General features: G+C 50.9%; 1 protein-coding gene across 3 annotated transcripts; it reads right to left on the bottom strand.

Annotated features, from left to right (window-relative positions):
• Positions 1–2,642: 2,642 nt before the first annotated feature.
• PPARD (peroxisome proliferator activated receptor delta) lies at positions 2,643–21,095 on the bottom strand. 3 transcript variants are annotated; one of them, XM_085302229.1, is made up of 7 exons: positions 20,918–21,095; positions 7,707–7,941; positions 6,603–6,754; positions 5,657–5,795; positions 4,752–4,954; positions 3,939–4,392; positions 2,643–3,532 (listed from the first exon to the last, which is right to left on the bottom strand). In XM_085302229.1, exons 2-7 carry the CDS (start codon positions 7,840–7,842, stop codon positions 3,285–3,287), a joined length of 1,332 nt encoding a protein of 443 aa, XP_085158355.1. In that variant the 5' UTR covers positions 7,843–7,941; positions 20,918–21,095; the 3' UTR covers positions 2,643–3,284. The 3 variants fall into 3 exon arrangements, with proteins under 3 accessions (XP_085158355.1, XP_085158357.1, XP_085158356.1); XM_085302231.1 differs by having other exon boundaries at positions 3,939–4,389; positions 20,918–21,094; XM_085302230.1 differs by lacking the exon at positions 20,918–21,095 and adding an exon at positions 8,795–9,171.
• Between the last annotated feature and the right edge of the window lie 1,950 nt (positions 21,096–23,045).

Raw genomic sequence — 23,045 nt, 5'->3', positions numbered from 1 at the left:
AAAAAAAAAAAAAAAAAAAAAAAAAAAAAAAAAAAAAAAAAAAAAAAGCTGGAGGATTTGCAATTGTTTCCTGCAAATTTCTGGGTGTTTAGACAGGGCCAAGCATGGAGGCAGGGTTCGGAGATGCGGAGCCCCGGCTCGGCTTGCCTGGCTCAGCAGCGGAGGCCCCGAGCTTGCTTGCCGCAGCTCTTCCGGCCCGCGGGCCGTGTCCGAGCTCTCCTTCCCCCCAGCCTGAGCGACACGGACCCTCTCCTGATCCCCAAAYGGAGGAGACGCCTGGCAGCTCGCTGCCGGGTGCCTGCCTCTCCTCCGAGCTAGCAGAGGGRCCGATCCGAAATGCAAACTCAGCCCCTGGGCAAGGAGGGTTTTACCCTCTCGCCATCCTCTGCCCAGACGCCTGGCCCCATCCCGGCCCGCCGGCAGGACGCAGTGGCTATCGGTGCACCCCGAGGGGCTCAGGTTGTTGCCCAGCTTCACCCCCTGAAGCAAGAGCCGTGGCAAAGATGTTTGGGGAGGAAGCGCTCGGCTCCAAGGCTGAGCTCGTGCTTATGACCGGTTCTCGTTGCCTTTAGGCTTGATGGCAAACGCAGGGAGAGAAGCGACACCGGCAACCAAGACCTGGGAGATCAGAGCACTTCCCATTGCTTCTGCTGCAAACCCCCGCCACGGGCAGCCCGGGCCAGGAGAAACCCCTCAAAGAAAGGTTGGGAGAGCACCTAAAAGGTTCTTAAATATTTAGTTCAGATTTATTTAAAGTTAAGTCAGTCTGTTAATGCTATTTATATTATTAAAAACGCTTGGAGGTTTGTACTTCTAGCAAAAATAGACATTTGGATTTGAGGGTGGTTATGCTGTCAGGAGAGGGGAAAAGCAAAAAGTTCCTCGGGCGRTGAAACCGCGAGTCCTGTGGCCCCGGGGCCGGTGCTGAGCAGGGGCCGCYGGGGGGCTCAGGAAAGGACAAATCCGTGACCGGGTCCTGCATGCACCCCCCTCCGCTTCCTTCCACGGGAGGACGTCAAAGTGCTTTAGCAACGTAGAGGGCTTCCCTGCACCCCCRCGAGCCAGGGAAGGGAAAGGGGCCCTTTGGGATAGAGCGTGGGGAAMCCGAGGCACGGCAAGGAGCCGGAGCCGTGGCCCCAGGCTCGGCGCGGGGCCAGCAGCAGCAGCAGGGCGGGCGCAGAGCCGCTCTGCCTGCGGGCGGGTTTTGGGGGACGCCGTGGGAGCAGCCAGTCCCGTAACGCGGAGGGGAAACCGAGCACCCTTCCCCCTTGGGCTTTTAAAGGAATTATTGCACCAGGGAAATCCGCTACCCTGAAGAGGAGCAAAAAATAAAATCAAAACGACTAATTAAATCCCACGAGSCCCCTGGGGATTATCTGTACTTTAATAAGGCTGCTCGGGACACCCAGGAYCACAAGCTGCAGGTGGGTAAATGCTGCTTCTCAGGTCACACGCTGCCATCCAGGGAGAGGCCTCGACCCGTCCCCGGCTCCGTCTTCTCTCCGAGAGCAAGGGCGATGCAGACTCCCGGCGCGGGGCTCCCCATCCGGGCRCCTGCAGCACCGCAGGCCTTTCGCTACCGCTGCTAAGGTGGCGAGGGAAAAGTCTCAGCGCCGCGCTGGGCAAGGGGTTCGGGCAGACCCCGAAGCTTCAACGCYGCCACGCTCCACGGGCCAGGAGGTCCCTGGTTTTGTGACCATCTCACCGCTYCCTCCCCCTTTACAAATCCTTTGCTTTTATACTATGTTTTACAGCTCTTTGCAATGAATGTTCAAATTAATCCTCAGGTTGCTGCTAGGAGGGGGAGGGTGGGTGCCAATCCGGCTCCCTTTCACAGAGGGGGAAACCGAGGCAGGGCAGTTAGCAGACAAGTCAGAGGCCACGCTGGGCGCGATACCAGGCTGGCCTGCTGCAGTTCGGGTCTCCCGCTCTCCCTAACGCTGCTGTTCAGCGCTCGCAGGGCTGCTCTGCTGCAGCACCAGCCTGGAAAGCGTGGGATTGCCAGATCTGATCTCTCCTGCGGCGCCCACCGGGCCAGGGCTGCCACGTCCCCTGCGGCATGCTGCAGCGAGAGGCGACCGTGCCCTGCTGCAGCAGGTGCTCAGCCCGGGAACAGGCGCTTCTGAGGGGCCAGCAAAAGCCTCTTCAGCATCAGGGGCTCTGCCTAGAGCCAGCGTGAGCTGGCCGTGACTCTCCCAGGGAAAGAGCAGCCCCTTCATGCTGGTGCTGCCGGATGGCTTTTGYTTGCTCTGGCACTAGCAGGGAGGACAGCACCAGCCCATTGCCCCATGCTGCCAGGAAGCCTCTTCTGACCACACCACTGGCTGCACTGCAAAACCCCAGGAGCCCTGGCTAGGGAAGGGAGCTGCAGGGAAAACTGCAGCCTGTGACATCGAATCCTCCAACCCTGGCCAGCCCCTGGCCTGCTGCTAGCCCTGCACAGACCTCAGGGCTTTCGGCAGCTCACGTCTGCTCAGAAGGGCCTGGGGCAGCAAGCGCTTCCGCCAAGCCCTTTCCCTCCCATCGCTCCCAGTCACACCGGGGAGGTGCCAGGAGCAGACCTCCTCCGACACGGAGGTACCAGGACCAGGGGCCACGCAGCGCGTGCTCACACACTGACGAGGGCTCCCGCCCGTCGCTCGTGAAAGACAAGAGATCGCATGATTATTACTGGAGATATGAATACACCGTACAGCAAGGGGGGCTGCAGCTGAGGGTCTCTTCTGCTAGAACAGCAGTACCCGTCTTCAAATAYTTTCCCTTTTCTTTGGAGAAAAAGAGAAACTTCCTTTCACTACACTGTCCTAGACTTCACAGCTCAGGACTAAGTCTTCAGAGTGCAATACAAAAACAAAATAAAGATACGCTGTAAGTGCTGTTGCTGGCCCTGCTGGATAACCACATCACGCTCTGGTCTCCTAACAACCAGCGCATGGCCCCCACCATTCCCGGGCTGCCACGGGAACCCTACCATCCGTGGCCTGTAAACCAGCTGGCTGCTCCAGAGGCACTGGGGAGCAGCTGAAGAGCAGGGCTGCAGTAACGGAAACAGTAGCTTATGATTTGCCTTTGTAAATTCGTTAGTGTGTGTTAACGGAAGCCCTGGCCTACCAGGTGGTGGCTGCAAAATCTTMCGGCATCTTGCCCTATGTACCGTATGTCAGCAACACGTAGAAAAGAGTTTCCAGCAGAAGAAACGGAAGACATGGGTAAGAGTTTTCTTTGTTTTTGTACAGAGTCTTACTGGGAATCCATGGCTTCGATCTCTCATAAATAACAGGTCCTTAGTACATGTCCTTGTAGATCTCCTGCAGAAGCGGGTGCAGAGATGTCTCCGTCTCTGTCTTCTTGATCTTCTGCACCAGCTGGGCGTGCTCCGTCACCAGTTGCCGCAGGTCGGCCATCTTCTGCAGCAGCTTAGGGAAGAGGTATTGAGCATCTGGGTGGTTGGTATGCAGCTGAAACTCCAGCGCTCGGAGGATGTTGTCTTGTATCTCCTCCACCTGCTTCACGTTCATCAGGCCAGGGCGGTCTGTGGAAGGGGAGAGGCAATGTAGCAGCACACACTGCTCCCAGAGAAATGGAGATGGGCACTGTAACCCACCCACCATCACTCTAAGCTGGTCAACTAGACAAGGSGGGAAATGTTTGTCCTCAGAAAACACATCCCACAGCAGCGTAAGAGGAAGCGGATGCCAAATCTCTGCTCCTTGTTCTTGGTCCAAGCTTCCTAGGTGTCACCACCACAGTGAAGCTTTGGTTTCAAACTGTTCAGTCCTTCTCTTGYCCCCCTAAGATACTCCTGGTCTCATCTGAGCCAGTAAATCACCTGCCRAACCACAGGTCAGCTGCAGACCAACCACCCCACTCCAACCCCACCCCACCCATGTAAGGAAAGATTTTTCCTGATGCTCAAGCAACTAAGAGCACCCACTCACCTCCACACAGGATAATGGCAGCCACAAACAGAGACAGGTCACTGTCATCCAGCTCCAGYGCATTGAACTTCACAGCAAACTCAAATTTGGGCTCCATGATCTCGTTGAAGGGCTTGCGCAGGCTACGCAGGAACTCACGGGTCACGAACCCATTCCCATTAGCCACCAAGAGCCCATCCTTGTTCATGATAGAGGCCAGCATGGCAAAGATGGCCTCATGCACCCCGTACTTAAGCAGAGTCACTTGGTCATTCAAGTAGAGGCCTACAAAGCTGGGAATGCTCTTGGCAAATTCAGTGAGCTCCCGCACAGTCTCCACTGAGGTGCACTGGCAGCGGTAGAAGACGTGGACCCCAATCTCCTTGTAGGGGGGAATCCCGTTCACTAGCTGTTTCCACACCAGTCCCTTTTCTGCCTGCCACAAGGTGTCCATGTCATGGATCACAAAAGGCTGCTTGAAAGAGAAGCAAGCTGTTAGAAACCAGCCACGGGGACTCGAGTCACCAGCACTATCAAGGACACTTGCACTTGTCTGACTGTCCTTGATGTACTTTTGCTGTCCTCTCCCCATTGGGGCTCACCCCAATCAATCTGCACCCACAACAGTGCAGTTCAACAGTCCAACAGTGGAAGTCAGCAAAGCAACAGGAATTTTCCCAGCAAGGGGCAGAGCTTATATGACCCTTCTGGCTGCAGTTGGCAACTGGTGCATGTCAAATAGTTACAGCAGAACAGAGATGTTGGGCATCTCCAAGAGAATAGCCCCCCRCATTGGTTGTGACCAGCCCTGACTGCCCTGGGGAGAGAACTTACTGGGGTGCTGCTGGCCTTCCCAGTCAAGATACCTCTCGCCTTCTTTTTGGTCATGTTGAAGTTTTTCAGGTAGGCATTATAGATGTGCTTGGAGAAAGCTTTCAGGTCGGCCACCTGCGGGTTCTGGCAGCTGATCTCACTCGCTGTCAGCCCCGCCACCAGCTTCCTCTTCTCCGCCTCCGGCATGCGGCCAAAGCGGATCGCTGTGAGGGATCAAAACCAGTCAGTCAGGGAGACCTGGAAGCACCCCAAGAGTCATCTCCAGGGAGGCAGGGGTCTGCTCTGCCACCAAAGGCATAGGTCTGTTGGTGAACACCTGCAATGACACTATACAACACCCCTCCAGGCTCCAGTTCCTCCAGCATCGACACCTTTATAGACCAGCTTTTATTGCTACCCTTGTCAACACAACCTCACACTAAAACTCTCATTACCACTGATTTGGGTTCTCCCACAAGCCCTGCTTCTCAGATAAACATCTTGGCTAGGCCAGGAACAAGATGGTTATGCCTAAAGTTTAAAAATCACAGGACAGAAGAGCAATCTGTATGTCTAGCTCCTGCTGGGTCAATCCATAGGTGGAAGCCATGGGCCTAGAGCCAGTCTGCAAGGCAGAAACCAGTGGCAATAAAACACTTGGCTTCATAGCCAATGACTGGGACACCTCCTTCCAAAAGGACGGGCCCACTCTGGAATGGAGGAAAGAGTTGAATAGTCAAAGGCTCAGAGCACTGGGTTTGAAAGAACAGGATTCTCCAGCAAGAACAAAGCCAAGAGATAAAGCAAACTGCACACAGCATCCCTCATGTGAATCCTCTAGAGCAAACACTGCTCTGCTCTGGGCTCACATGGTAGATGGCCCTGTGGCATGTGGCACCCAGCTGGCCAGACCTGTGGACRCTCACCATTATGTGACATGCCCAACGAGAGGCATTTTTGGAAGCGGCAATACTGGCATTTGTTCCGGTTCTTCTTCTGAATCTTGCAGCTTCGCTCACACTTCTCATACTCCAGCTTCATGCGGATTGTCCGGCGGAAGAAACCCTGCAGGGAGGYGGCACAGAGCCGGGTGCAGAGCACGGAGACAGGAGAAGAGCAGTGTTAGCAGCTGTGGTTCAGGACCACACTAACTTACTACTTGCGGGAGCCTCGTGGAGGTTCAGTTGTGTGGGGAGGATGGAGAGAGGTGGAGCAGGGCCCTCTCAGCTTCCACTCTATCTTTGACACAAGCAGAGCCTCTGCCACAAGAAGAGCCCAGGTGGTGGTAGAAGGGGGCTGCAAAGGAGGAATCGCAGCCCCTGGGTCTGGCGCTGCAGAACTGTGTGTGTGATACTACACATATCCAGCAGGGAGGGATGGAGGAACAAGCTGCAGGCAGCAAGCCTGTCCYAGCTTGCAGGAATGTCTGGCAGGACCGAGGCCGGCTAACACAGTCCTGCTGGCATCTACTGTGGGGGAAAGAATTTCAGAGGCACATCCAAGCGGCAGCCAGCTATCCCAGGGGGATAAACACACAGCTCACTGCTGATCTGCAGCACAGAATGGCCAGAAAGCATCTTTAAAAGCAAAGCAAGGATCCTCGTGGGGATAGAAGGATTTGCTTACAAAGTAAAGCACAGTGGGGTAAGATTCTAGCTATTAGCATCTCAGCTTCCTCTCCCAGGACAGTATTTATGTGCCTGTCTGTACTCTTCATGCTCTCAGGACAGATTGCAAGTGATTTTTTTACAGTCACTTAACTCTGCATCCCTGCTTGGCTGTAGAACTACTTGCCTGAAGAGGAGTTGTGCTCCCTGGCGTTTAACCTCTGCTTGGCACTGCTGAACCAAACGCTTCCCAGGGCAAGCCTACCTTACAGCCCTCGCAGGCATGCACGCCGTAGTGAAACCCCGAGGCTTTGTCTCCGCAGACCCTGCATTCTACGTTCAGCATTCCTGAAGCCGCCTCCTCGCAGCCCATCTGCAGTTGGTCCGACAGGGAGGGAGAGGAGCTCTGTGAAAGGTCTGTGAACATGTAAAGAGAAACGTCGTCTTGGGTAACAGCCACAAGTACAGTTTGCATCTAACTCCTCCAGCAGTAGGGCTGACGAGGAATTGCCAGCACCGTTCCAGCCTGTCACGGGCACTGCATTTGGACAGTTAACTCCTGAGATTAGGCGCTGGTTACAGGCTGATGCCATGCACAAAGCCAAGAGCGCTCCCAGCAGCTAAGAGGCTCCACATCAATGTCCGTTTCTTCCTTTTGGCATTCCTGTTTCGGCAGTGAAACCCAACCAGTGAATTTTATAATTCCCAGCYGGCAGGCCTCTGGCATGGAGTGGTTGAGCTGGATTGCCCAGGGCTCTGGAGAAGGCTCATTAGCAGCAACAAAACTTCCTCTCCCAGCTCCTACAATCATTTTGCACTGAAGACTTAGAGAAGCCGACCAGGGGAACGTTCTCAGGCACCCTGGAAATCCTTCCCCTTCTGACACGCACAATCTGGGACATAACATTACCCATCTGCCCTTTCCATTTCTATCTCCCAACCCTTTGGGAGATAGACTCCCAATGACTGTGCAGTGAGTCGCCTTCTCACTGCAGAAGAAATAAGCCTTCTCACAACTTGGCTCTTAATGAATTATTTCACAAAAAGGAAGAGATTAAAGTAAGCCAAACTCCATTCATACGTAGGTCTTCTGCACTTCTCAGCTGAACGTGCTGCCCAGAAGACGTGGCTGCAGCTAGCACCTGATGCTCCCAGGGAAGATGAGCTCGTGCCGTGGTTCTGTTGTAGCTTGAAGTTAACTATTGCAGGAGTAGGTATTTGCTCCTGCCTATCGGTGTCTCCAGTCAGGAGACTGGAGTTTCTGCCACTGCAGCCAGTCCTGCTTGGCAAAGCTGCCCTGTTGCCCCCTCCTCCCCAACATCCTGGGGCCCATGGACCCATGGGGCACTGCTGGGTCCATGCCACTCACCTGTGTAGCTGCTTGAAGGCAGCGAGCTATCTGGTCCTCCACTTGGATCTGAGGCTCCACTTGCCACCATCACTGCCTCTTCCTCTTCCTCCTCCTCCTCCTTGATCTCAGGTACTTCCTCCTGTAGTTGTTCCATAATTGATCACCCCTCAGTGCCAAGACTGCAATCCCTGTCATAGCTCTGGCATCATCTGCATCTATCCGAGATGGACCCTACCAGGCTGTTCCTGCTAGCCTGTGAGGAAGAGAGGAGACGCAGGGTCAGCTCTAAACGCCCCATGGAAATACCTCGGCAGCAGTGGAGGGGAGAGCAGAGCAGTGCATAACCATGTTAGCCCTGCTCTGGTTTTGCTCCTTATTCAGGAAGCCAAGAAGGCCTCAGGGCCTTTTAAAGATCACTTCACTCTGGCATAAACACTCTGCAGGACTTAATTTGCAGTAAGCAAATCCTCGCTGGGATCATGTTTAAACCCCAGCATAGAGCCCAGACCACAGATCAGTCCAAGGAGATGCCTGGGCTTCTGCCCAGAGACGTGGGAACCCAGGGCTCCCCAGCTCACAGGTACCACGCACACCACAGCAGAAGCACTGCCCTGGGCAATGTCCCCAAGCTGGTAATGGTTATGCTCTGGGATGTCAAGGCAGTATCTCAGGCTGGGCGTTTGGCAGAGCCAACATACTGCTGTTTCTAAACTTCACAGGCTGCAGGCAGAGRAGGCCTTGGCTGAAGGTGAACGCAGGATCATCATCAGTCCGGGCACCTTAGCATCTCCCCAAGGCTCCTGGCACACGAGGGAGAGTTGGCACCACCAGCACTGTGCGAGAAGCAGTGAAGCCCCATCCCAGACCTTGCCTAAGGCCAGGTGAAGAGTCAGCGACAGGACAGAGGCCAGTGTCTGAAACACGAGAGGCTGCATCCAACCACTTAATTTCACGCATCTGCCTCTGACGCCAAGGCTGCGTTTACCCACCACGGTCAGCAAACGGGAATCCCCAAGGACACAACTCGTCCTGTCCCCCAGGAAAGGTTAAGGTACAAACAGCTTCACCCTCCATCCCCACCGACCCAAGACAGAGCTTGGACTCACAGACGACGGCACGAGGAGAGCAGCCGAGGAGGGTGCAGGGGCTCCAGGCCCGCGGCAAGGAGATGCCGGGAAAGCCAGGCTCAGTGCAGCAGCACACGGCGGCCAAAAGCTCCAAGCTGCCGCGCGAGCTAGCCGCGAGAGCGATCGCTTCCTGCCAGCCCCCGTGCTCCGCGGCATTCACACTCCTTCCAGTTACAGCGCTCCCAGTTGCAGCGTCTGTGTTTATTTTTATTCATCGTGTTGTAACTGGCCCCGGTTCCTCTGCCAAGAGCCGCTCAGTGAAACGCGTTCCTGTTGCTGCACACAGCTGCGGGGCTGGGTTGAGCCACGGGGTCTAGCAGTGTGATCGCGACAGGCTGTACAATCCAGCCAGTGTCTTAATCCCGCATTTCCTGTGGGAGGACCAGCAACAGCCTCAGCCTCTCCCCCCACCCCCCCACGCTTCCTCTCCTTGTTTTTTTTTTTAGTCCATCCCAAACAGCCCACAAAAAAACTCAGGCCATGCATGCATCACCTGCGCCGCAACCAGCGCGGAGCCCACGGAGGGGCTCTGCAAGGAGAGGATCGGAGCGCAGGCTCGAGCACGACCACCCCGCAAGGGCACGCTTTCCGCAAGCAGGGCTGCAGCCGGCCTGGCGCAGCCTCCCCCGGGAGCCTCGGGTAGCCGTTCGCATGGACACTGACATTTGCTGCTGCTTGGGAACGGTAGCGAGGGATCAAAAAGGACCTCTTCCCCTTGCTCAACTTTTGTCACCAGTTGCTGAGGACAAACCTACATGTTGCTGGCACAGAGAACTCTGCTGCTCGTGCCCAAGGCCACATTATGGCATGGGGTTTGCTGCAGTTTCTGGGAGGCTTCTGCTAGGAGCTGGCAGTGACCCACAACTCCCTGGTCTTGTTTTCCTCCCTCAGCAGAACCCCAACCCAGCATTTCGGACTTGGGCCACAGCCAGCTCCTTGGGCTTGCTGGAGAGTCCTCGGTGCAGAGCAAGGTCAGCGCTCCCTGCAAGACCAAGCAAGCAACAGATGGTTCCAAAGCAGAGGACAAAACTAGCAAACAAAAGGTTGAATGTAAACACAGGGCAAAGCCAGGCTCCAAGTCATCTCCAGGAGCTGGGGCCACCCCACAGCCTGGGTCTGCTGGGGGCAAAGGCACTTTACTTTTCCCCTCTACACTAGGGCATTAGATTTGCAAAAAAGACCATATGCAGCTTTATTTCAAGAAGTTGGGAAAAGTACGTTCCAGGCAACTGGAAAGTCTAATTGCCCTGTTTTCCTTTACGGCAGGAGCAGGCAGACAGGCAGAGCAGTGCGTGCGCTTAAACAAGCGCGGAGCGCTCCCTTTCAGTGCCTCCCCAAGAGCACTGAGGGACCATTCAAGGGCTGTGTTATCCTTGGCCTCCTCTCACACACCCCGCTCGGTGGGACATGGCACACACGCAGGAAAGCCTATTCATCGGAGATGGAGTGTAATGAGCTGAATCTTTCTTTTTAAAGGCTACATAAATGAACGCACAAACATCAGGAAAACGCTTTTGCCTAGAACAGCAGTTAAYGGGGGAAGTCTGTGGCAGAAGAAAACAGTCTACGGTGGAAAACACATCCAGCATCACCTTATTCAGCTTATTAGCTCTCCTTTGTCTCTGGTATCCATCAGAAAAGGTAAGCACAGGCCACTTATTTTAAACCCAGTGCAGACGCAGCCCTCCACGAAGCCTCCTCAGCGTCACAGTTGCTGTTGGAATACAACCGGCACATTCCCCCAGCTGCCCCGCTGGCACGCCGTCCCCCGCGGCGGCGCGCAGGGCTGGGGCTCGCGGCGGCACGGCCTTGCCTGCAAGCCGGAGAGAACACTAGCCTGGCCCCATCTGCAAACGGGCCGGCCCTGCTTAGGCCTACACAGCACCAGCCAAATCCCTGTGCGAGGGTGATAAATGAGTTTTAGCACCACAAAAGGTGTGCTCAGCAAGGCTGAACCAGCTGCACTTTACTTATGCYGGGAGCAGTGATGCGGGGACAGCCTGGGTTACCTGCTGGGCTCTCCTGGTTTGCTCTCTGCTGTTCCAGCCACAGCAATTGGGCTGCACGCCTGCACGGGCACAGTTGGGAGCCTCAGACCATCAGCTGGCCTTTGCGGTCTACTCAGCGCTGTGTATTTCTGGGGTGGCAGCTGGAGTCTGTGACATGCAGCTCACTCCCTGAAAACCATCAAAGCAACCCCAAGCCTTTGCTCAGAGCCAGTCTGGCTCGAGACGAACACACAGCCCTGAGAGGGAGATGGGAAAAGCAGAGGGCTAAATGCACTCAAAGAGCGACGCTGGAGCTGGGGCTCCAGCAGAGGTTCCCCATGTAAATGCAGGCCTCGGGGGGAGAACAGGGATTCAGATCCCACCCTTCAAGAGCGGCTGGAGAGCCAGAGAGATAAAAGCTGTTACCAGAAAGATCTGAATTTATTGTTTTAATATCATCTTGCAGGCCAAGAGTACAGGGGCCTGGTCAAAGGGGAGCTGAGAACTGTTTGCACACCTGCCTTTTCGTTAGCTGTTTCCCTTGTTTTACAAACAACAGGGATGGAGAGAGAAGGGGGGATAAAAAGGGATTAATTTCACAAGGGAGCCTGTACCCCCTGCATTCGGTAGATGAAAGGCCAGGCAGCGGCAGCCAGGATGAAAGGCAGGACACAGGCCATGCCCGTGCACCCCGGCGTGGAGCGAGCCGGCTCAGCACGGCCCTGCACTGCCGGCAGAGAGGGGCAGATCCTCCACCCTCCGCTCCAGGACTTGGGGCACTGGCATGGCAGCAAAAACGCGCCGCGTGCAGAGATTTCAAGGCCTTACATTCASCAAGGTTTCGGCCAGAGTATTAAGTGCAGTGTAGAGAACACGTCAGTGTCAACTTGATTAGAACAGGCGAAAACAGCTCGGKTTTTTTTTTGTGTTGTTTAAGCACTGGATTCTTCCGGCAGGTGCAGAAGGGAAGTGCACAGAGAGTGAACAACCACGCCAGCCTTCAGGATGCTTCACTCCACCCCAGGCACCAGGGAGATTCCCTCCTACCAGCTTGACTCCTCCAGAAGAGCAAAGATGAGCACTTGGAGACTGCAACTGTTTGCACAGGATTACACAGAAACAGAAGTGAGTACCGAAGGAGATGTGCCACCTCTCTGCTCCACCCCACAGCACACACAACCTCCTCTTTTCCCTTGTGAGCTGGTCATCCTGGGCAGAGCAAGAGGAAGAATAACTAGGTCTCCTCCCCTTGCCAAAAATGCCACCCGCTGGTGCACAGCACGCAAGGCTTCGAGCTGCAGGGAGAAGGACAGATTCCTGCCCGGCGTACCCACCCCCTTTTTCCACTCAGCAGCTGTCACAGCACAGCGATGGAAAGAGAGGATGGAAAAAAGGACAAGGGGCTGTGAATTCCTCCTTAAGCTTCTCCAGAGAAATCAGGCAAATCTGTTTCCTTTCCTCTTCCCACAGGATGGGAACAAGCCGGAGGGCAAGCATCTCGTGACTTGCTCTGTCCTTGCCTCAATCCCAGTTCAGACGAGCTTCCGCAACCCTGGACGAGACACCATGCTCCAGCGTAACAGCCTGCAGCCGTCAGAGGGTCGGTGTGTTGGCTGGGGGCTGAGCGAGGCTCCGGGTTTGGGCAGAAGCCTGCTGGCCGCAGCGCTTTGCCTGTAGCTCCCACGCTGCAAACAGCGCAGGCAACAGGTTTCTCTTTGCTAAAACCAGGAGCAGGCGTCTACGCCGGGCTGAAGATCTCTCGGCTGAGCAGGAACGGGGGCAGGGACATGGCACAATGGGGAAAAAGGATAGGGAAAGAAAAGGGGGGGGGAAAAGGGGAGAATATGCACAACGGAGGAGAAAGCAGCTGTCAGCGCAGTGCGCACACAGCGCCAGCATGCCGAGGCTTGCAAAAAAATTACAAGTTAGACACATCTTCAGCCCCAAGGTGACGTATGGATCCACTGAAACGAATGGCAGWATTTCTCTGGAGCTGAGCAACATCCAAGCCTCCATCCCAGCGTTTAGTAACCCGCAGCTCACACACTACGGTCTAAAACTCTTCCCAGTTGATCAGCATTTAAACCTCGAAGCTCAGTTCAGAGATAGCAGAAGCTGACAAGCCAGYGAGGAAGTGCCCACTCCTCGCGGTCTGAGTGTAGGAGGGGAGGCACGATGATGTGACGGGGAAGCCGGGTTTCTCACCAGTATTAAAATACTGCACATTGAGCAACGTGTCACAAGAAAGGGACGTGCATTTCCGCACAGACACCAGGGTGCTGGCAGCCCCAAAGCTATAAAATAAGAGCAAGGAAGTACTCATAATTAGAGGGACCTCATCTTTAAAACAAGTGTAGTTTCACTGGTGGCAAGCTCAGGCAAGAAGTTAATTTCAGATGCTCATTGGGGTGGAGAGATGACTCCCCTGTCTCCCTTCAGGAGAGCATACATTTGTTTCTAATATATTAATACAGATGGGAGTTGGAGGCAGCTCCCAGTCAAATCCCCATCATACCCTGGAGTGTCACRATGCAAGATTCCTCCCTACAAGATGGGGATTTCCAAGCAAAACAACGTGCCAAAAAAAGGCCTAAACCTCCCAAGGGACAAAACTCACCAAGCTGCTCCACTCAAAGCTCTGGTTCCTTGACTTATTGCACCAGGAATCAGGAAAGAAAGGCAATTTACCAYGGGAGCATTTCTGAATTAACTTTTGTCCAGATGAATAAAAATGCCTTAGCCATATTTAAGGCCAACAGAAACTAATCCTTTTCGAAGGGGTTAGAGGAGAACTCAACCCTCTGCACATCAGTTTTCTCTGACATACTGAATCCACACAAAAGCTGAACTGAATCCTTAAAAAAAATTAATCACAACTCGTTAGCCAGTATTTGCAGATGTCCCTTAGGTTGAGTCACTTTTTTCCAGTATCTGCTGATCAAGTACTTGTCTCTATTCCCCCTCCTACATATCAGCCACTACTAATAAAAGCCAAGGAACAGCTAAGCAGATGCTGCAATACAGGAAAGGTAACTAAATGCAAAAAACAGGATAGGCAAAAACTGAAAATATGTTGTTTTTTGTTGTTGTCATTCTTGAAAGATCAGCACACCTCCTCATTAGCTAATGAGATCTCAGCAGCACTTACTTCCCATGTGCTTCCTCCTGCACTCAGAAATCTTGGCCACGAGGCAGACTTCACACAGCAATAAACCACAGGCAGCCACCAAAGCCAGCAAGGAAGAGCAGTCCCAGCATACAGCTCTAGCCAGCACGGACACGTAGGGCCAGATTTTCCCCTTAAAGGATCTATTCAGACATTGCACGGTGAGCTCCACACACCAGCCCACGTCTGGGGGCTTCATCACCTAAATTTCCCCACCTTGTGAAAGTTGATTGATTTAAAAACAAGTGAACAGACACCTGAAAAAGGCTGCAGTTGTCTAATCTGTACATCGAGTTTAGCCACTGTAGAAGTTTAGCCTGCTTGCAGGTCCTTATTACTAATAGTGGCATGGAGGCTTTACTTGGCAGCAAAGGAGGAGAAGCCGAGGTCCCTCCAGAGCCTAGATGCAGCTCGGACATTACGTACGCTCCTTGGCATCCCCAGGCAGAGACGGTGCTTTCTTGCTGTAAACTAAACACATGATTCACTACAAAGCAAGTCCACACRGTACCGTGTGCCTCTTCCAGGAAAATCCAGGGCATCACCTGCCACAGCACTCATGGGTCACTAAGTCTGCAAAGGCACCGCTCAGCCACGAGCACTCTCAGTTCCCTTGACCTTCCCCACAACGCTGCTTCGTGACAGGTTTGCATCTGCTTTTCACAAAGGATGAGCTCAGCCATCTAAGAAGCAGGGCGCTGCCTGAGCTGCTATTATCACATTGCTACTAATTGCTCACAAACATGTGATAGAGAGGTACAGGAGATTCCCTTGCTTGCCTTGAGCAGTCAGGCTTGCCAAAATGAATCACACATCTACCATATGTTTTAACTCATCCGCTTCCTGGACGCAGAGGAAAAAAAAAAAAAGAGGTTTAAAAGTTACAAAACCTCACTGAATTCTCTTTTTGTACCACAATTGACTCTGTCCCAAAAAACAAGTCACCATGTTTTGCTCCAAAAGGAACTTGCTGCTCTCTCCCTTCTGCTGGGTTTCTTTGGAAAGCAAGAGGCATCACAGAAACAGCTGCAAATCAGTCTTTGGGCAATCAACCCAACTCAGACCCACAAGATTACGAAAAAGGAGTCTCTGTTGGGCTGTCCTTCTGCAGTCCATGTTTCAGGAGCTAAAGACATACCTTGCTGCAGAGGCRCCAAACAAGCATTTGAGGTGCTGCAAAATCTCGAGTTGGTACCTATTAGGAGAAGGTTAATGCYTCAACATGAATCATCCCTACACATCTTCCCCTCTTTCCAGCAAAGGGACTCTGTATCCTCTTCAGCCCCTAATGAGCTGAGCTCTGCAGCTCTGTTACAAAAGAGGTAACAGCAGGGCACGCAGTAAAGAGCTGAGCAGCCGTAAGTTATCTGAAGTCCTGCTTCACGACCTTCAGCAATTCCTGTCAACCCCCACGCCTCTATTTCCTCCTTTATCCAAAAAAAAAAAAAAAAAAAAAAAGGTTTTACACTGCTTCCTTCCTGATCCTTTCCTTGCTGCATGAGCCAACAGAGAGAGCATGTTTTGGAAATGTAGAGGAACACATTAGTACCCAGCGTCATTCTTCATTCCCGTGTTACGGATTTTGACACTTGCTCACGGTCATGCTCCGCAAGGCTCACCTTCCTGCCCCCGGGCCAGCACAACACACTGCTCGTGACAGTCTTGTCCCTCTGCACACTCCCGTACATGGTGTTTCCAGGATTACTTTCAGCAATTAAATCGGCCAGTCTCATTCTCGAAATTGCTGACCGATATTTGTGCTTTGCTGTCAACTCGGGGCAGCTCCCAGCACACAGGGGCAGGAGAGGGGTGTGTGTCTCTGACTCACTGGAACAAGGACCACAGCCAAGAAACAAGCAGGAACCTGAAAGGTGACACCATCAGGGCATCTTAGCATTGGAAATTGAACAGAAGTGGTGCTATTTGAGAAGATCATTAATTCCAGCAGTGAGAAAGGACCATCCCCACATCATGCCAGGGCACGGCAGCGGCTGCCTGACCCATCTCATGACATTAGGCAATATATTCCTCTCTGGCCCACCAATTCCTCAGGGCTGCCTGCAAGCTCTTCTGCCTACAGAGCAGGCAGACAGAACATCAAACTGCTTTCAGCAAGACAGACAACCTCCATGCAACATCTGCTCCCTGGCTTACCAGTTTCACAAAACAAACTTGTTCCACACCACGTACAGACCAAACACTTCAGGCAGCAGGTCAAAAAGGCAATCTGYTGTCTTCTCATTACCTCCTAAGCTCTGCAGGCAACACAAGGGCCTGGCCTAGCTCGTTTAGGTTGGCTGCCATGAAGGCTTTGGGAACAGCACTTCAAACTTTGTGCACAACCTTTACAACAGTGCTGAGGGAGAAACATGAAGCAGCTTGCTCAGAGCTGCAGAGATGGTTACCATCAGCAGAGGACTTTCTCCACACGCTTCTGTCCCGATCTTGTCCCCCCATGCATACCCAGTGCCCCAGTACAGTGTTTTGTATTTGTGCTGCACGCATCTGCAGGGCTGTATAGGCCTCAGCTGSTGCTCCACAAGTTCTAATTTTCAATTCCCTGCTTCTCCCCTGGAAATGCCAGAGGAGCCTTCTGGGAACCATTACTCCTTCTTCTGACATCCTGAAGGAAAGGGAGGTTGGTGGCTCAGAGAACTCAGTAACCTGCTATAAACTGATGCTTTCTGAAACTCTGAAGCCCTGCCGTGCATTATCCCAAGGCGCTTGTTTGCTTACAGACCCCTTGTCCTCAAGGACCTCAGCAGGCCACGTGGAAAGATCTGGTTTCAGGAACATCAGTAATTATAGAACAGGGCTGACGGAGGAAGGAGCTTGYGAGAACAGCAACAACATTACCCACGGCAGACAGTGGGTACCAGGTGTTACAGGCTCAAAGCACCATTTAAATGGAAAACCAAGAAAGTAGCAAGCARAACAAGCTGACAGGCTAGCTGTCATCGCAAACTCCAGTTACAGCACTTAATTTGCAGGAAGGCTGGGCAGCAGCGAATGACACTGCCTTTCTGCACCACTGCTTACACCAGAACGTGTTTTAGTTCTTCTTTAAGTCTCAGTGTCACTGGGACATCAGCGAGCATCACCTGTGCTTCAGACAGGGCAATCAGATTCACAGGGAAGCGACTGGAGAAGGTAAAAGTTGGAAATGGAACCTAGGAGCCCTGACTGTTCCAAAACAGCAGAATAAAAACAAGTTTCCTATGACCAGTTCCTGTGCAACTCCTATCAGCAGTAGGTCAATGCATCCACAGCTAACTCCAAATTGTAAGCACGTGCATACAGCTGGTGGTCTGGGACCAAACACTCAGCAGGCTGGTAAGACTTCTTGCTAGGCTGCCAGTTCTCCCAGATCCAGGAAACTACCCACAAGAAACAGTAGCACACCTCCTCCTCTTTGCAGCATCTCGGATTTTAGATCCCATGTGCTAACCAGAAAAAGTCCACCAGCCTGTAAGTTTTCCTGTGCTTTCTCTTGGAYTTCCAGAAGAGTGCTACTAGTTTTGTAGATCCTAGCAAAATATCCTGGGCACTAACCATTCAGCTCTGATCCCAGGACACAGCTGACATTGAGTAATTACAGCAGGCACAAGTTCAGATGATTCAGCAGGGCCTGGGAACATATACACTGAAAATGTTAGAACAAATCAGCATGTTCACCTCATCTCCATTTCAACCACAGAGCAGGGAAAAAAAAGAGCAAATCAGAGTTTTGAGTGCATCTGTCTTCTTACAAAAAACTCCTGAGAGCGTTAAAATAACTTTGTTACACAAACTAGTTCAACATCCTCTTAGGGAACTGGAGAATGATGTTTCCTTACTATTTTTGGCCACATTCATACAGTAAAAGCCAACTGGAAGAGCATAGTTTCCCCACATTTTCAACAGCAATACAAACTGGAGTTTGTCAGCATGATCCTGCCAGGACATCTCCAGCAATTAGAAGATCTTAAGTGTATGCTCCTGACCATTTGGATTTCTGCCTCAGCCTCTGGAAACCAAAATACTTGAGCAAAGCATTAGCACCATTCACAACATCCTCATGTCTTTGGCATAATCTAGAGTTTACAGGAAGAGAAGCAAGGGTACAAAGAAGTCAGTAACACTATTGCTTCCTGATACGGCAAGCTGGTGGAGGTTCAGCAGACCTACCAAGCTCCAACCTCAAGCCCATGCTTGCTATCAGCCTCTATAGAGCTCACTGTCCATAAGTCACACAACATAACAACACCTACCCACATGCACATAGGAGACTCTAAATTTGCTGCACATGAATGCCTGACTGCCAGTCCTCATGTGGTTAACAGCTTTCAAGGTCCAACAGCTATAGTGAAATCCATATAATCAACTTAAAAGGGAAAAGTGGACCTGGGCATTTTTGGAAATATTCCAGATTTGTATTAAGATAAAATTGAGACTTCAATTTAAAAAAAAAAAAGAAAAGAAAAAAGAAAAAAAGTTTCTAGAACTGCAGGCAGGATAAGAATTTGAATTTAGGTTTCCAACACTGAGGTGACCACACTGAACTGTGATTATTTTGAACGTGCCTCACCTGCCCACTCTTAGGCCTGAAAAACATTTTCCTAATGAGAACTTCATCACCATTTAATTTGTTTCAAAGTAAAGTTTGTCTTAACAGACCATCAAAAAATGCTTCCCTATCTGTTCAAGCAGGAAAATGCATTTGCCCTTTTAAATCACCGGGATCGCTTCCTGTCTCCATCCCACATCTCCATTGTGGAGTTCAACTTGCACATTCTGGCTTTTGCTATTTAGAGTTCCAGTTCCCAGTTCAGGGCAAATCAGGCAATGAAGCATTAGAGCAATGTTTCTTGCTAACATAGACATTATCTGGCTGATGCTATCCACAAGCCTCAGAAAGACGTGCTCCAGCTTGATCCAGCACCACAAAAAACATTATGATTTCTGGCCTATGCTTTAATCCTACCACCTCCTCTTGGTCAGGATTCCTCTCCAAACCACAGCTGCCGCAAAACCGGCCCCTTTGAGTGGGACCTGTGCAAGGAGATCCCCAGGGCACCAACATACATGCTGCCTTTAGTGACCGTGCTGCAGGAAGCACCCTAACACATGTGTGTACTTTGGAGCCCTTTAGAAAGCCAGTTTGAAAGATCTGACCTAAATGACCTCAGACTATTCAAAAACTTTTGGCAAGGTCTTAAAGGACAGAGGGTTTTCCAGATGCTGTGATTACAGTTGGGAAGTTTAGAGTATTTCAAGAAGTTATCTTGAAACTATGCCGTATCTTGAGTCAGTTCTGCTCTGTACCCCTCTTGCAATTGAGCAGGGCTCCACTGAATGACATCTAAAATCATTTATGTTGGGGAAGAGGCATTGCGCAGTCCCCCTGACCAAAAGGCTTAATAGTGGCACGTTCTATGTGCCACTTTCTATCTGCCACTATGCTAAATCCTGCTTTAGCAAAGTAACTTGCAAAGTATTCTGCTAATGTAGGTGCATTTCATGGTATAGAATAAAAAAAAGCAGTTCTTCTACAGAAGAATCTTCCTAATATTCACTATGAAAATCCCTTCTGCTTGTCCTGACCTCCTCAGAGTTGGAGAGACTACTGCGACAATAACCAATAGCACACATCTGAACAGTGACATTTTTYGAAAAGTGGGTTGAGTGGTTCAGGAACCAGCTATACAGCTTGACAAAACGTGGCTATCAGCAAATGCAACTGTTCCTGCTATAAAGCAGGGAAGTCGGTACAAATCACCAACTAAACAAACCCCTCCAGAACTCCCTGGTTCAAACACACGAGGCCACAGCTTCTGAGAGCAAATGATCTTTCAGCCCTAAGCACTGTAACATCATCTTACTCAACTGCAGTCGTTTGCATGTCAGGTCCCACTGCATGAAGGAATATAAGAATCGCTTGTTGTGCTACTCCCTCCACTTCTAAGAACGTTTGCAGATTCCTAGTTCATAATTCAAGAGCCACAGATGATACATTCTCCGAAAAACTAAATGTGCTGTACAAAAATACCGATTTGTCAACACTGGGGAGAAGGGGACCACTTAACATCAGTAAGCAATTCTGCACAACAATGCTCTTCTGATCAACAAATGTGGCTCATTACAAAACCCTTTCCACACACTGCACAGATCCTTGGAAGTTCATGTCTAAAATGCCAGAACAGAGACAGCAGAATGGTTGCACAAACTTTGGAAGACTCGCATTTTATGCAGAAAAACACATCTCTGTCCAGCCAAATACCTCAGATGCGGGTTGCAGCAAAAGCAAATCAACCCCCTACACACAGCAACAGGAACYGTTACAAGCTACATGAAGCGTTTGGGTGCAACATGACTGCACTGTAGTTAAAGAGTGAAGAATTTCAAGCATCATCTCAGAGACCTATGGCAGGACAACGGGCCCCTGAGCACACATTTACCATGTCCTCAAAAACAGTGTTTCAGCTCTGTAATAACCTGGCTGGTTTCTGTCTGTGTTAGGCAGTTGCATAACATTAGATGACATAGATATCGCTGTCAGATTGTGTCCCCAGGTTGTTAGACAATTATTTACCTAAGTATGGTTCATTATTTCAGCTGCCCTCCCCAGCCTAGAAGAGGCAATTTCAATTGTAAAAAATCATAGTGAAATAATGAAATATTTATTTGCTATTCTTCAAAAGGTAACAGTCTGCAAAGAGAAACAGGACTAGACCACAATACTTAGAGCAAACCCCTAAGCAGCACTGTAAAGATTATATTCAGAAGCTGAACAAAAACAAAGGATCAAATTTAATTTAGGAGATTTAAGAAAGTCTAAGTGTGTAGACATGAGTGAAACTTGCTAAAAGCAAGCTGCACTTCACATGCTCTTCCCTATCCCAAATGTCTAAAGGAATAAATAGGTTAAGTGTTCTGATAGATTGCATGCACGTGGAAGGGAAGGGTTACCTCTCTGGAGCAGCTGTCCCCGTCTGCCTGTTGGTAAAAGCCACCGTTTAGTTACCATGTCAGCATGGAGAGCTGAAAATCGAAGTAATCTGCAAGAGAACACAACATGAATTTCCACTGCTGTGCTGAAGGCCAGATATTTATGCTGCTGAAGAACTGGGACGGATCCAGCTACAGCTCTGAAATTTAAACACACACTCCCTCTACAGCATGCTGAAACCATATGCTGGGGTAACTCCCCTTGTGTTGTGCAGAGAAAGGCAGACGGAGTCTGCATGTGATCGCAACCACATTCTGGAGGCTTTCACTGCTTTTACAGATTGGGAGTCAGAGCTACTTCCAGATGTCCCAGAGGAGATGGCTGCATCCCCTACTCAGCCTCTGAGCTGGGAGGTCCTCATTAGAACATTATCTTTACTTTATATCCTCCGCAATTAGAGGCTGACTAAGCTGGACTTTTACGACAGCGTGTTACGCCAATGCTAATGCATAGATCTCATCGAAAAGGTCTATTATGGCTGTAAGGTTATTTGTTTACTTCACATACTTAAACCATCTTCAAGAGGCTGCAAGAAAGTTACTCCAATTTTAACTTCCCTCTTGAACGGGTGAAATTTAACGATTCGACAGAGAATTCACTCCTGCTGGTTTCCCCGATAACTTTGCAAATAGCATTGTAYTAATTTCAAGCACAGGAGACCAGTGCTTGGGGTGTGGGGGGAAGCTTATGAGACTTCAAACTAGAGGACTTGGAGAAAATATGTTCTATTTTTAGGCACAGTTATGCAGACTAACTGGACTAACATATTAAACAAAGATGCTGCAAACATGATGCTACTTGAACCCATGTACCCTCCCTGATATTACACAGACTTCACTGCTCCTCCCATACCAATGGAAAAGCTCCGTTTCACATCACAACATCTTTCAACACGAGACAACGCACACAGCAGCCAAGCGCTTGCGAAYAAATGCAGCATCACCGGCCTCTGAGCAAGAACAGGGCAGCTCAGCAAGGCAAGCTTGCAATTTCAGGGCAAGGGCTGAATCCCATCAAGCACGGCATTACTTCCCGCACCTCCTCGGTCTGACGTTACACCGCGAGCTACGGCTGCTCAGAGCAGCACGACGATAACGAGAATGCAGATCCGTTGCTCCAGAAGCCAAAGCCTGAACTCCTCGTGCTCCTGGGCTGACTATTAGGGCGAGTGCAGATGGCATTTCCCACGCAGTTGAGCAGTCCCCCASGTACATCAAGGGGAGGGCATGAGCACGAACCAACTGACATAACCACAGCCCCTTCCAGTGGAGCATCTTCCTCTTTACAGTCAGCAATATGAAAYAACAACAACAAAACCCCACAGTCCCTCTTGAAGAAAATTACCTTCACTTTAAGGGCAGGGAAGCTGAGATGCAAGCAGCTCTGCACACAGGCAAATCTACACAAAGGTCACCAAGCGAGCAGAGGAGCACGGGTCCAACGCCCAGCGCTCCGCTTTAGCGATGCCATAAAACCACACACAGCAATTCACTCTCAAGGCAGGATGCTATAGCTACAGCAAGTTTCTCATCCCCTTTCCCAAAATGGAAAGTAGTTTTTCTAAATGCCCAAGACAAAGTTTCTTCATTAATCTCCCTGTCAGGGAGCAATAATAAACTCATTACACTTCCACCGGCACATCAGGAGCAGGCTTTCTCATCTCCACCAGCAATAAAAGCCATCTCAGGTTTAGTAACAAAGTGTAATGTTGACATTGTCAACGAGCACATGAATCACGCATCAGAAGTGCACAAATCACAGGCTGAACTTGCTCCCATCACACACTCCAGGATAGCTTGCTCCTGCTGCCAGAGATCTGAGAATTACAACTAACTTGCCAGCTAACCTTGCCCTGCTCACAGCTCAGTGCCAGGGCATGTCCCATCATCGTTCTGCACAAGGCAGCACTTGCASCAGTGCAGCAGGGCATGGAAGGAACCTGCCAGCAGACCCCTCCTGAAAGCTCCCTTGCTTATTTTAAGTTGACACATAGTAAGTCACCCGGAAAATTCACAGTTCAGTACTGATACAAACATGTTCCTGACTGACAGCAAAGAGGAATCAACACAGGAGCAAGACTGTTTCTTA

Source organism: Rhea americana, unplaced genomic scaffold (genome assembly GCF_003343005.1).
Source record: "Rhea americana isolate MKP2758 unplaced genomic scaffold, rheAme1 scaffold_189, whole genome shotgun sequence".
Taxonomy (NCBI): Eukaryota; Metazoa; Chordata; class Aves; order Rheiformes; family Rheidae; genus Rhea; species Rhea americana.
Note: the sequence above shows the minus strand (reverse complement) of the source record. Positions and strands in the feature narration are given on the sequence as shown.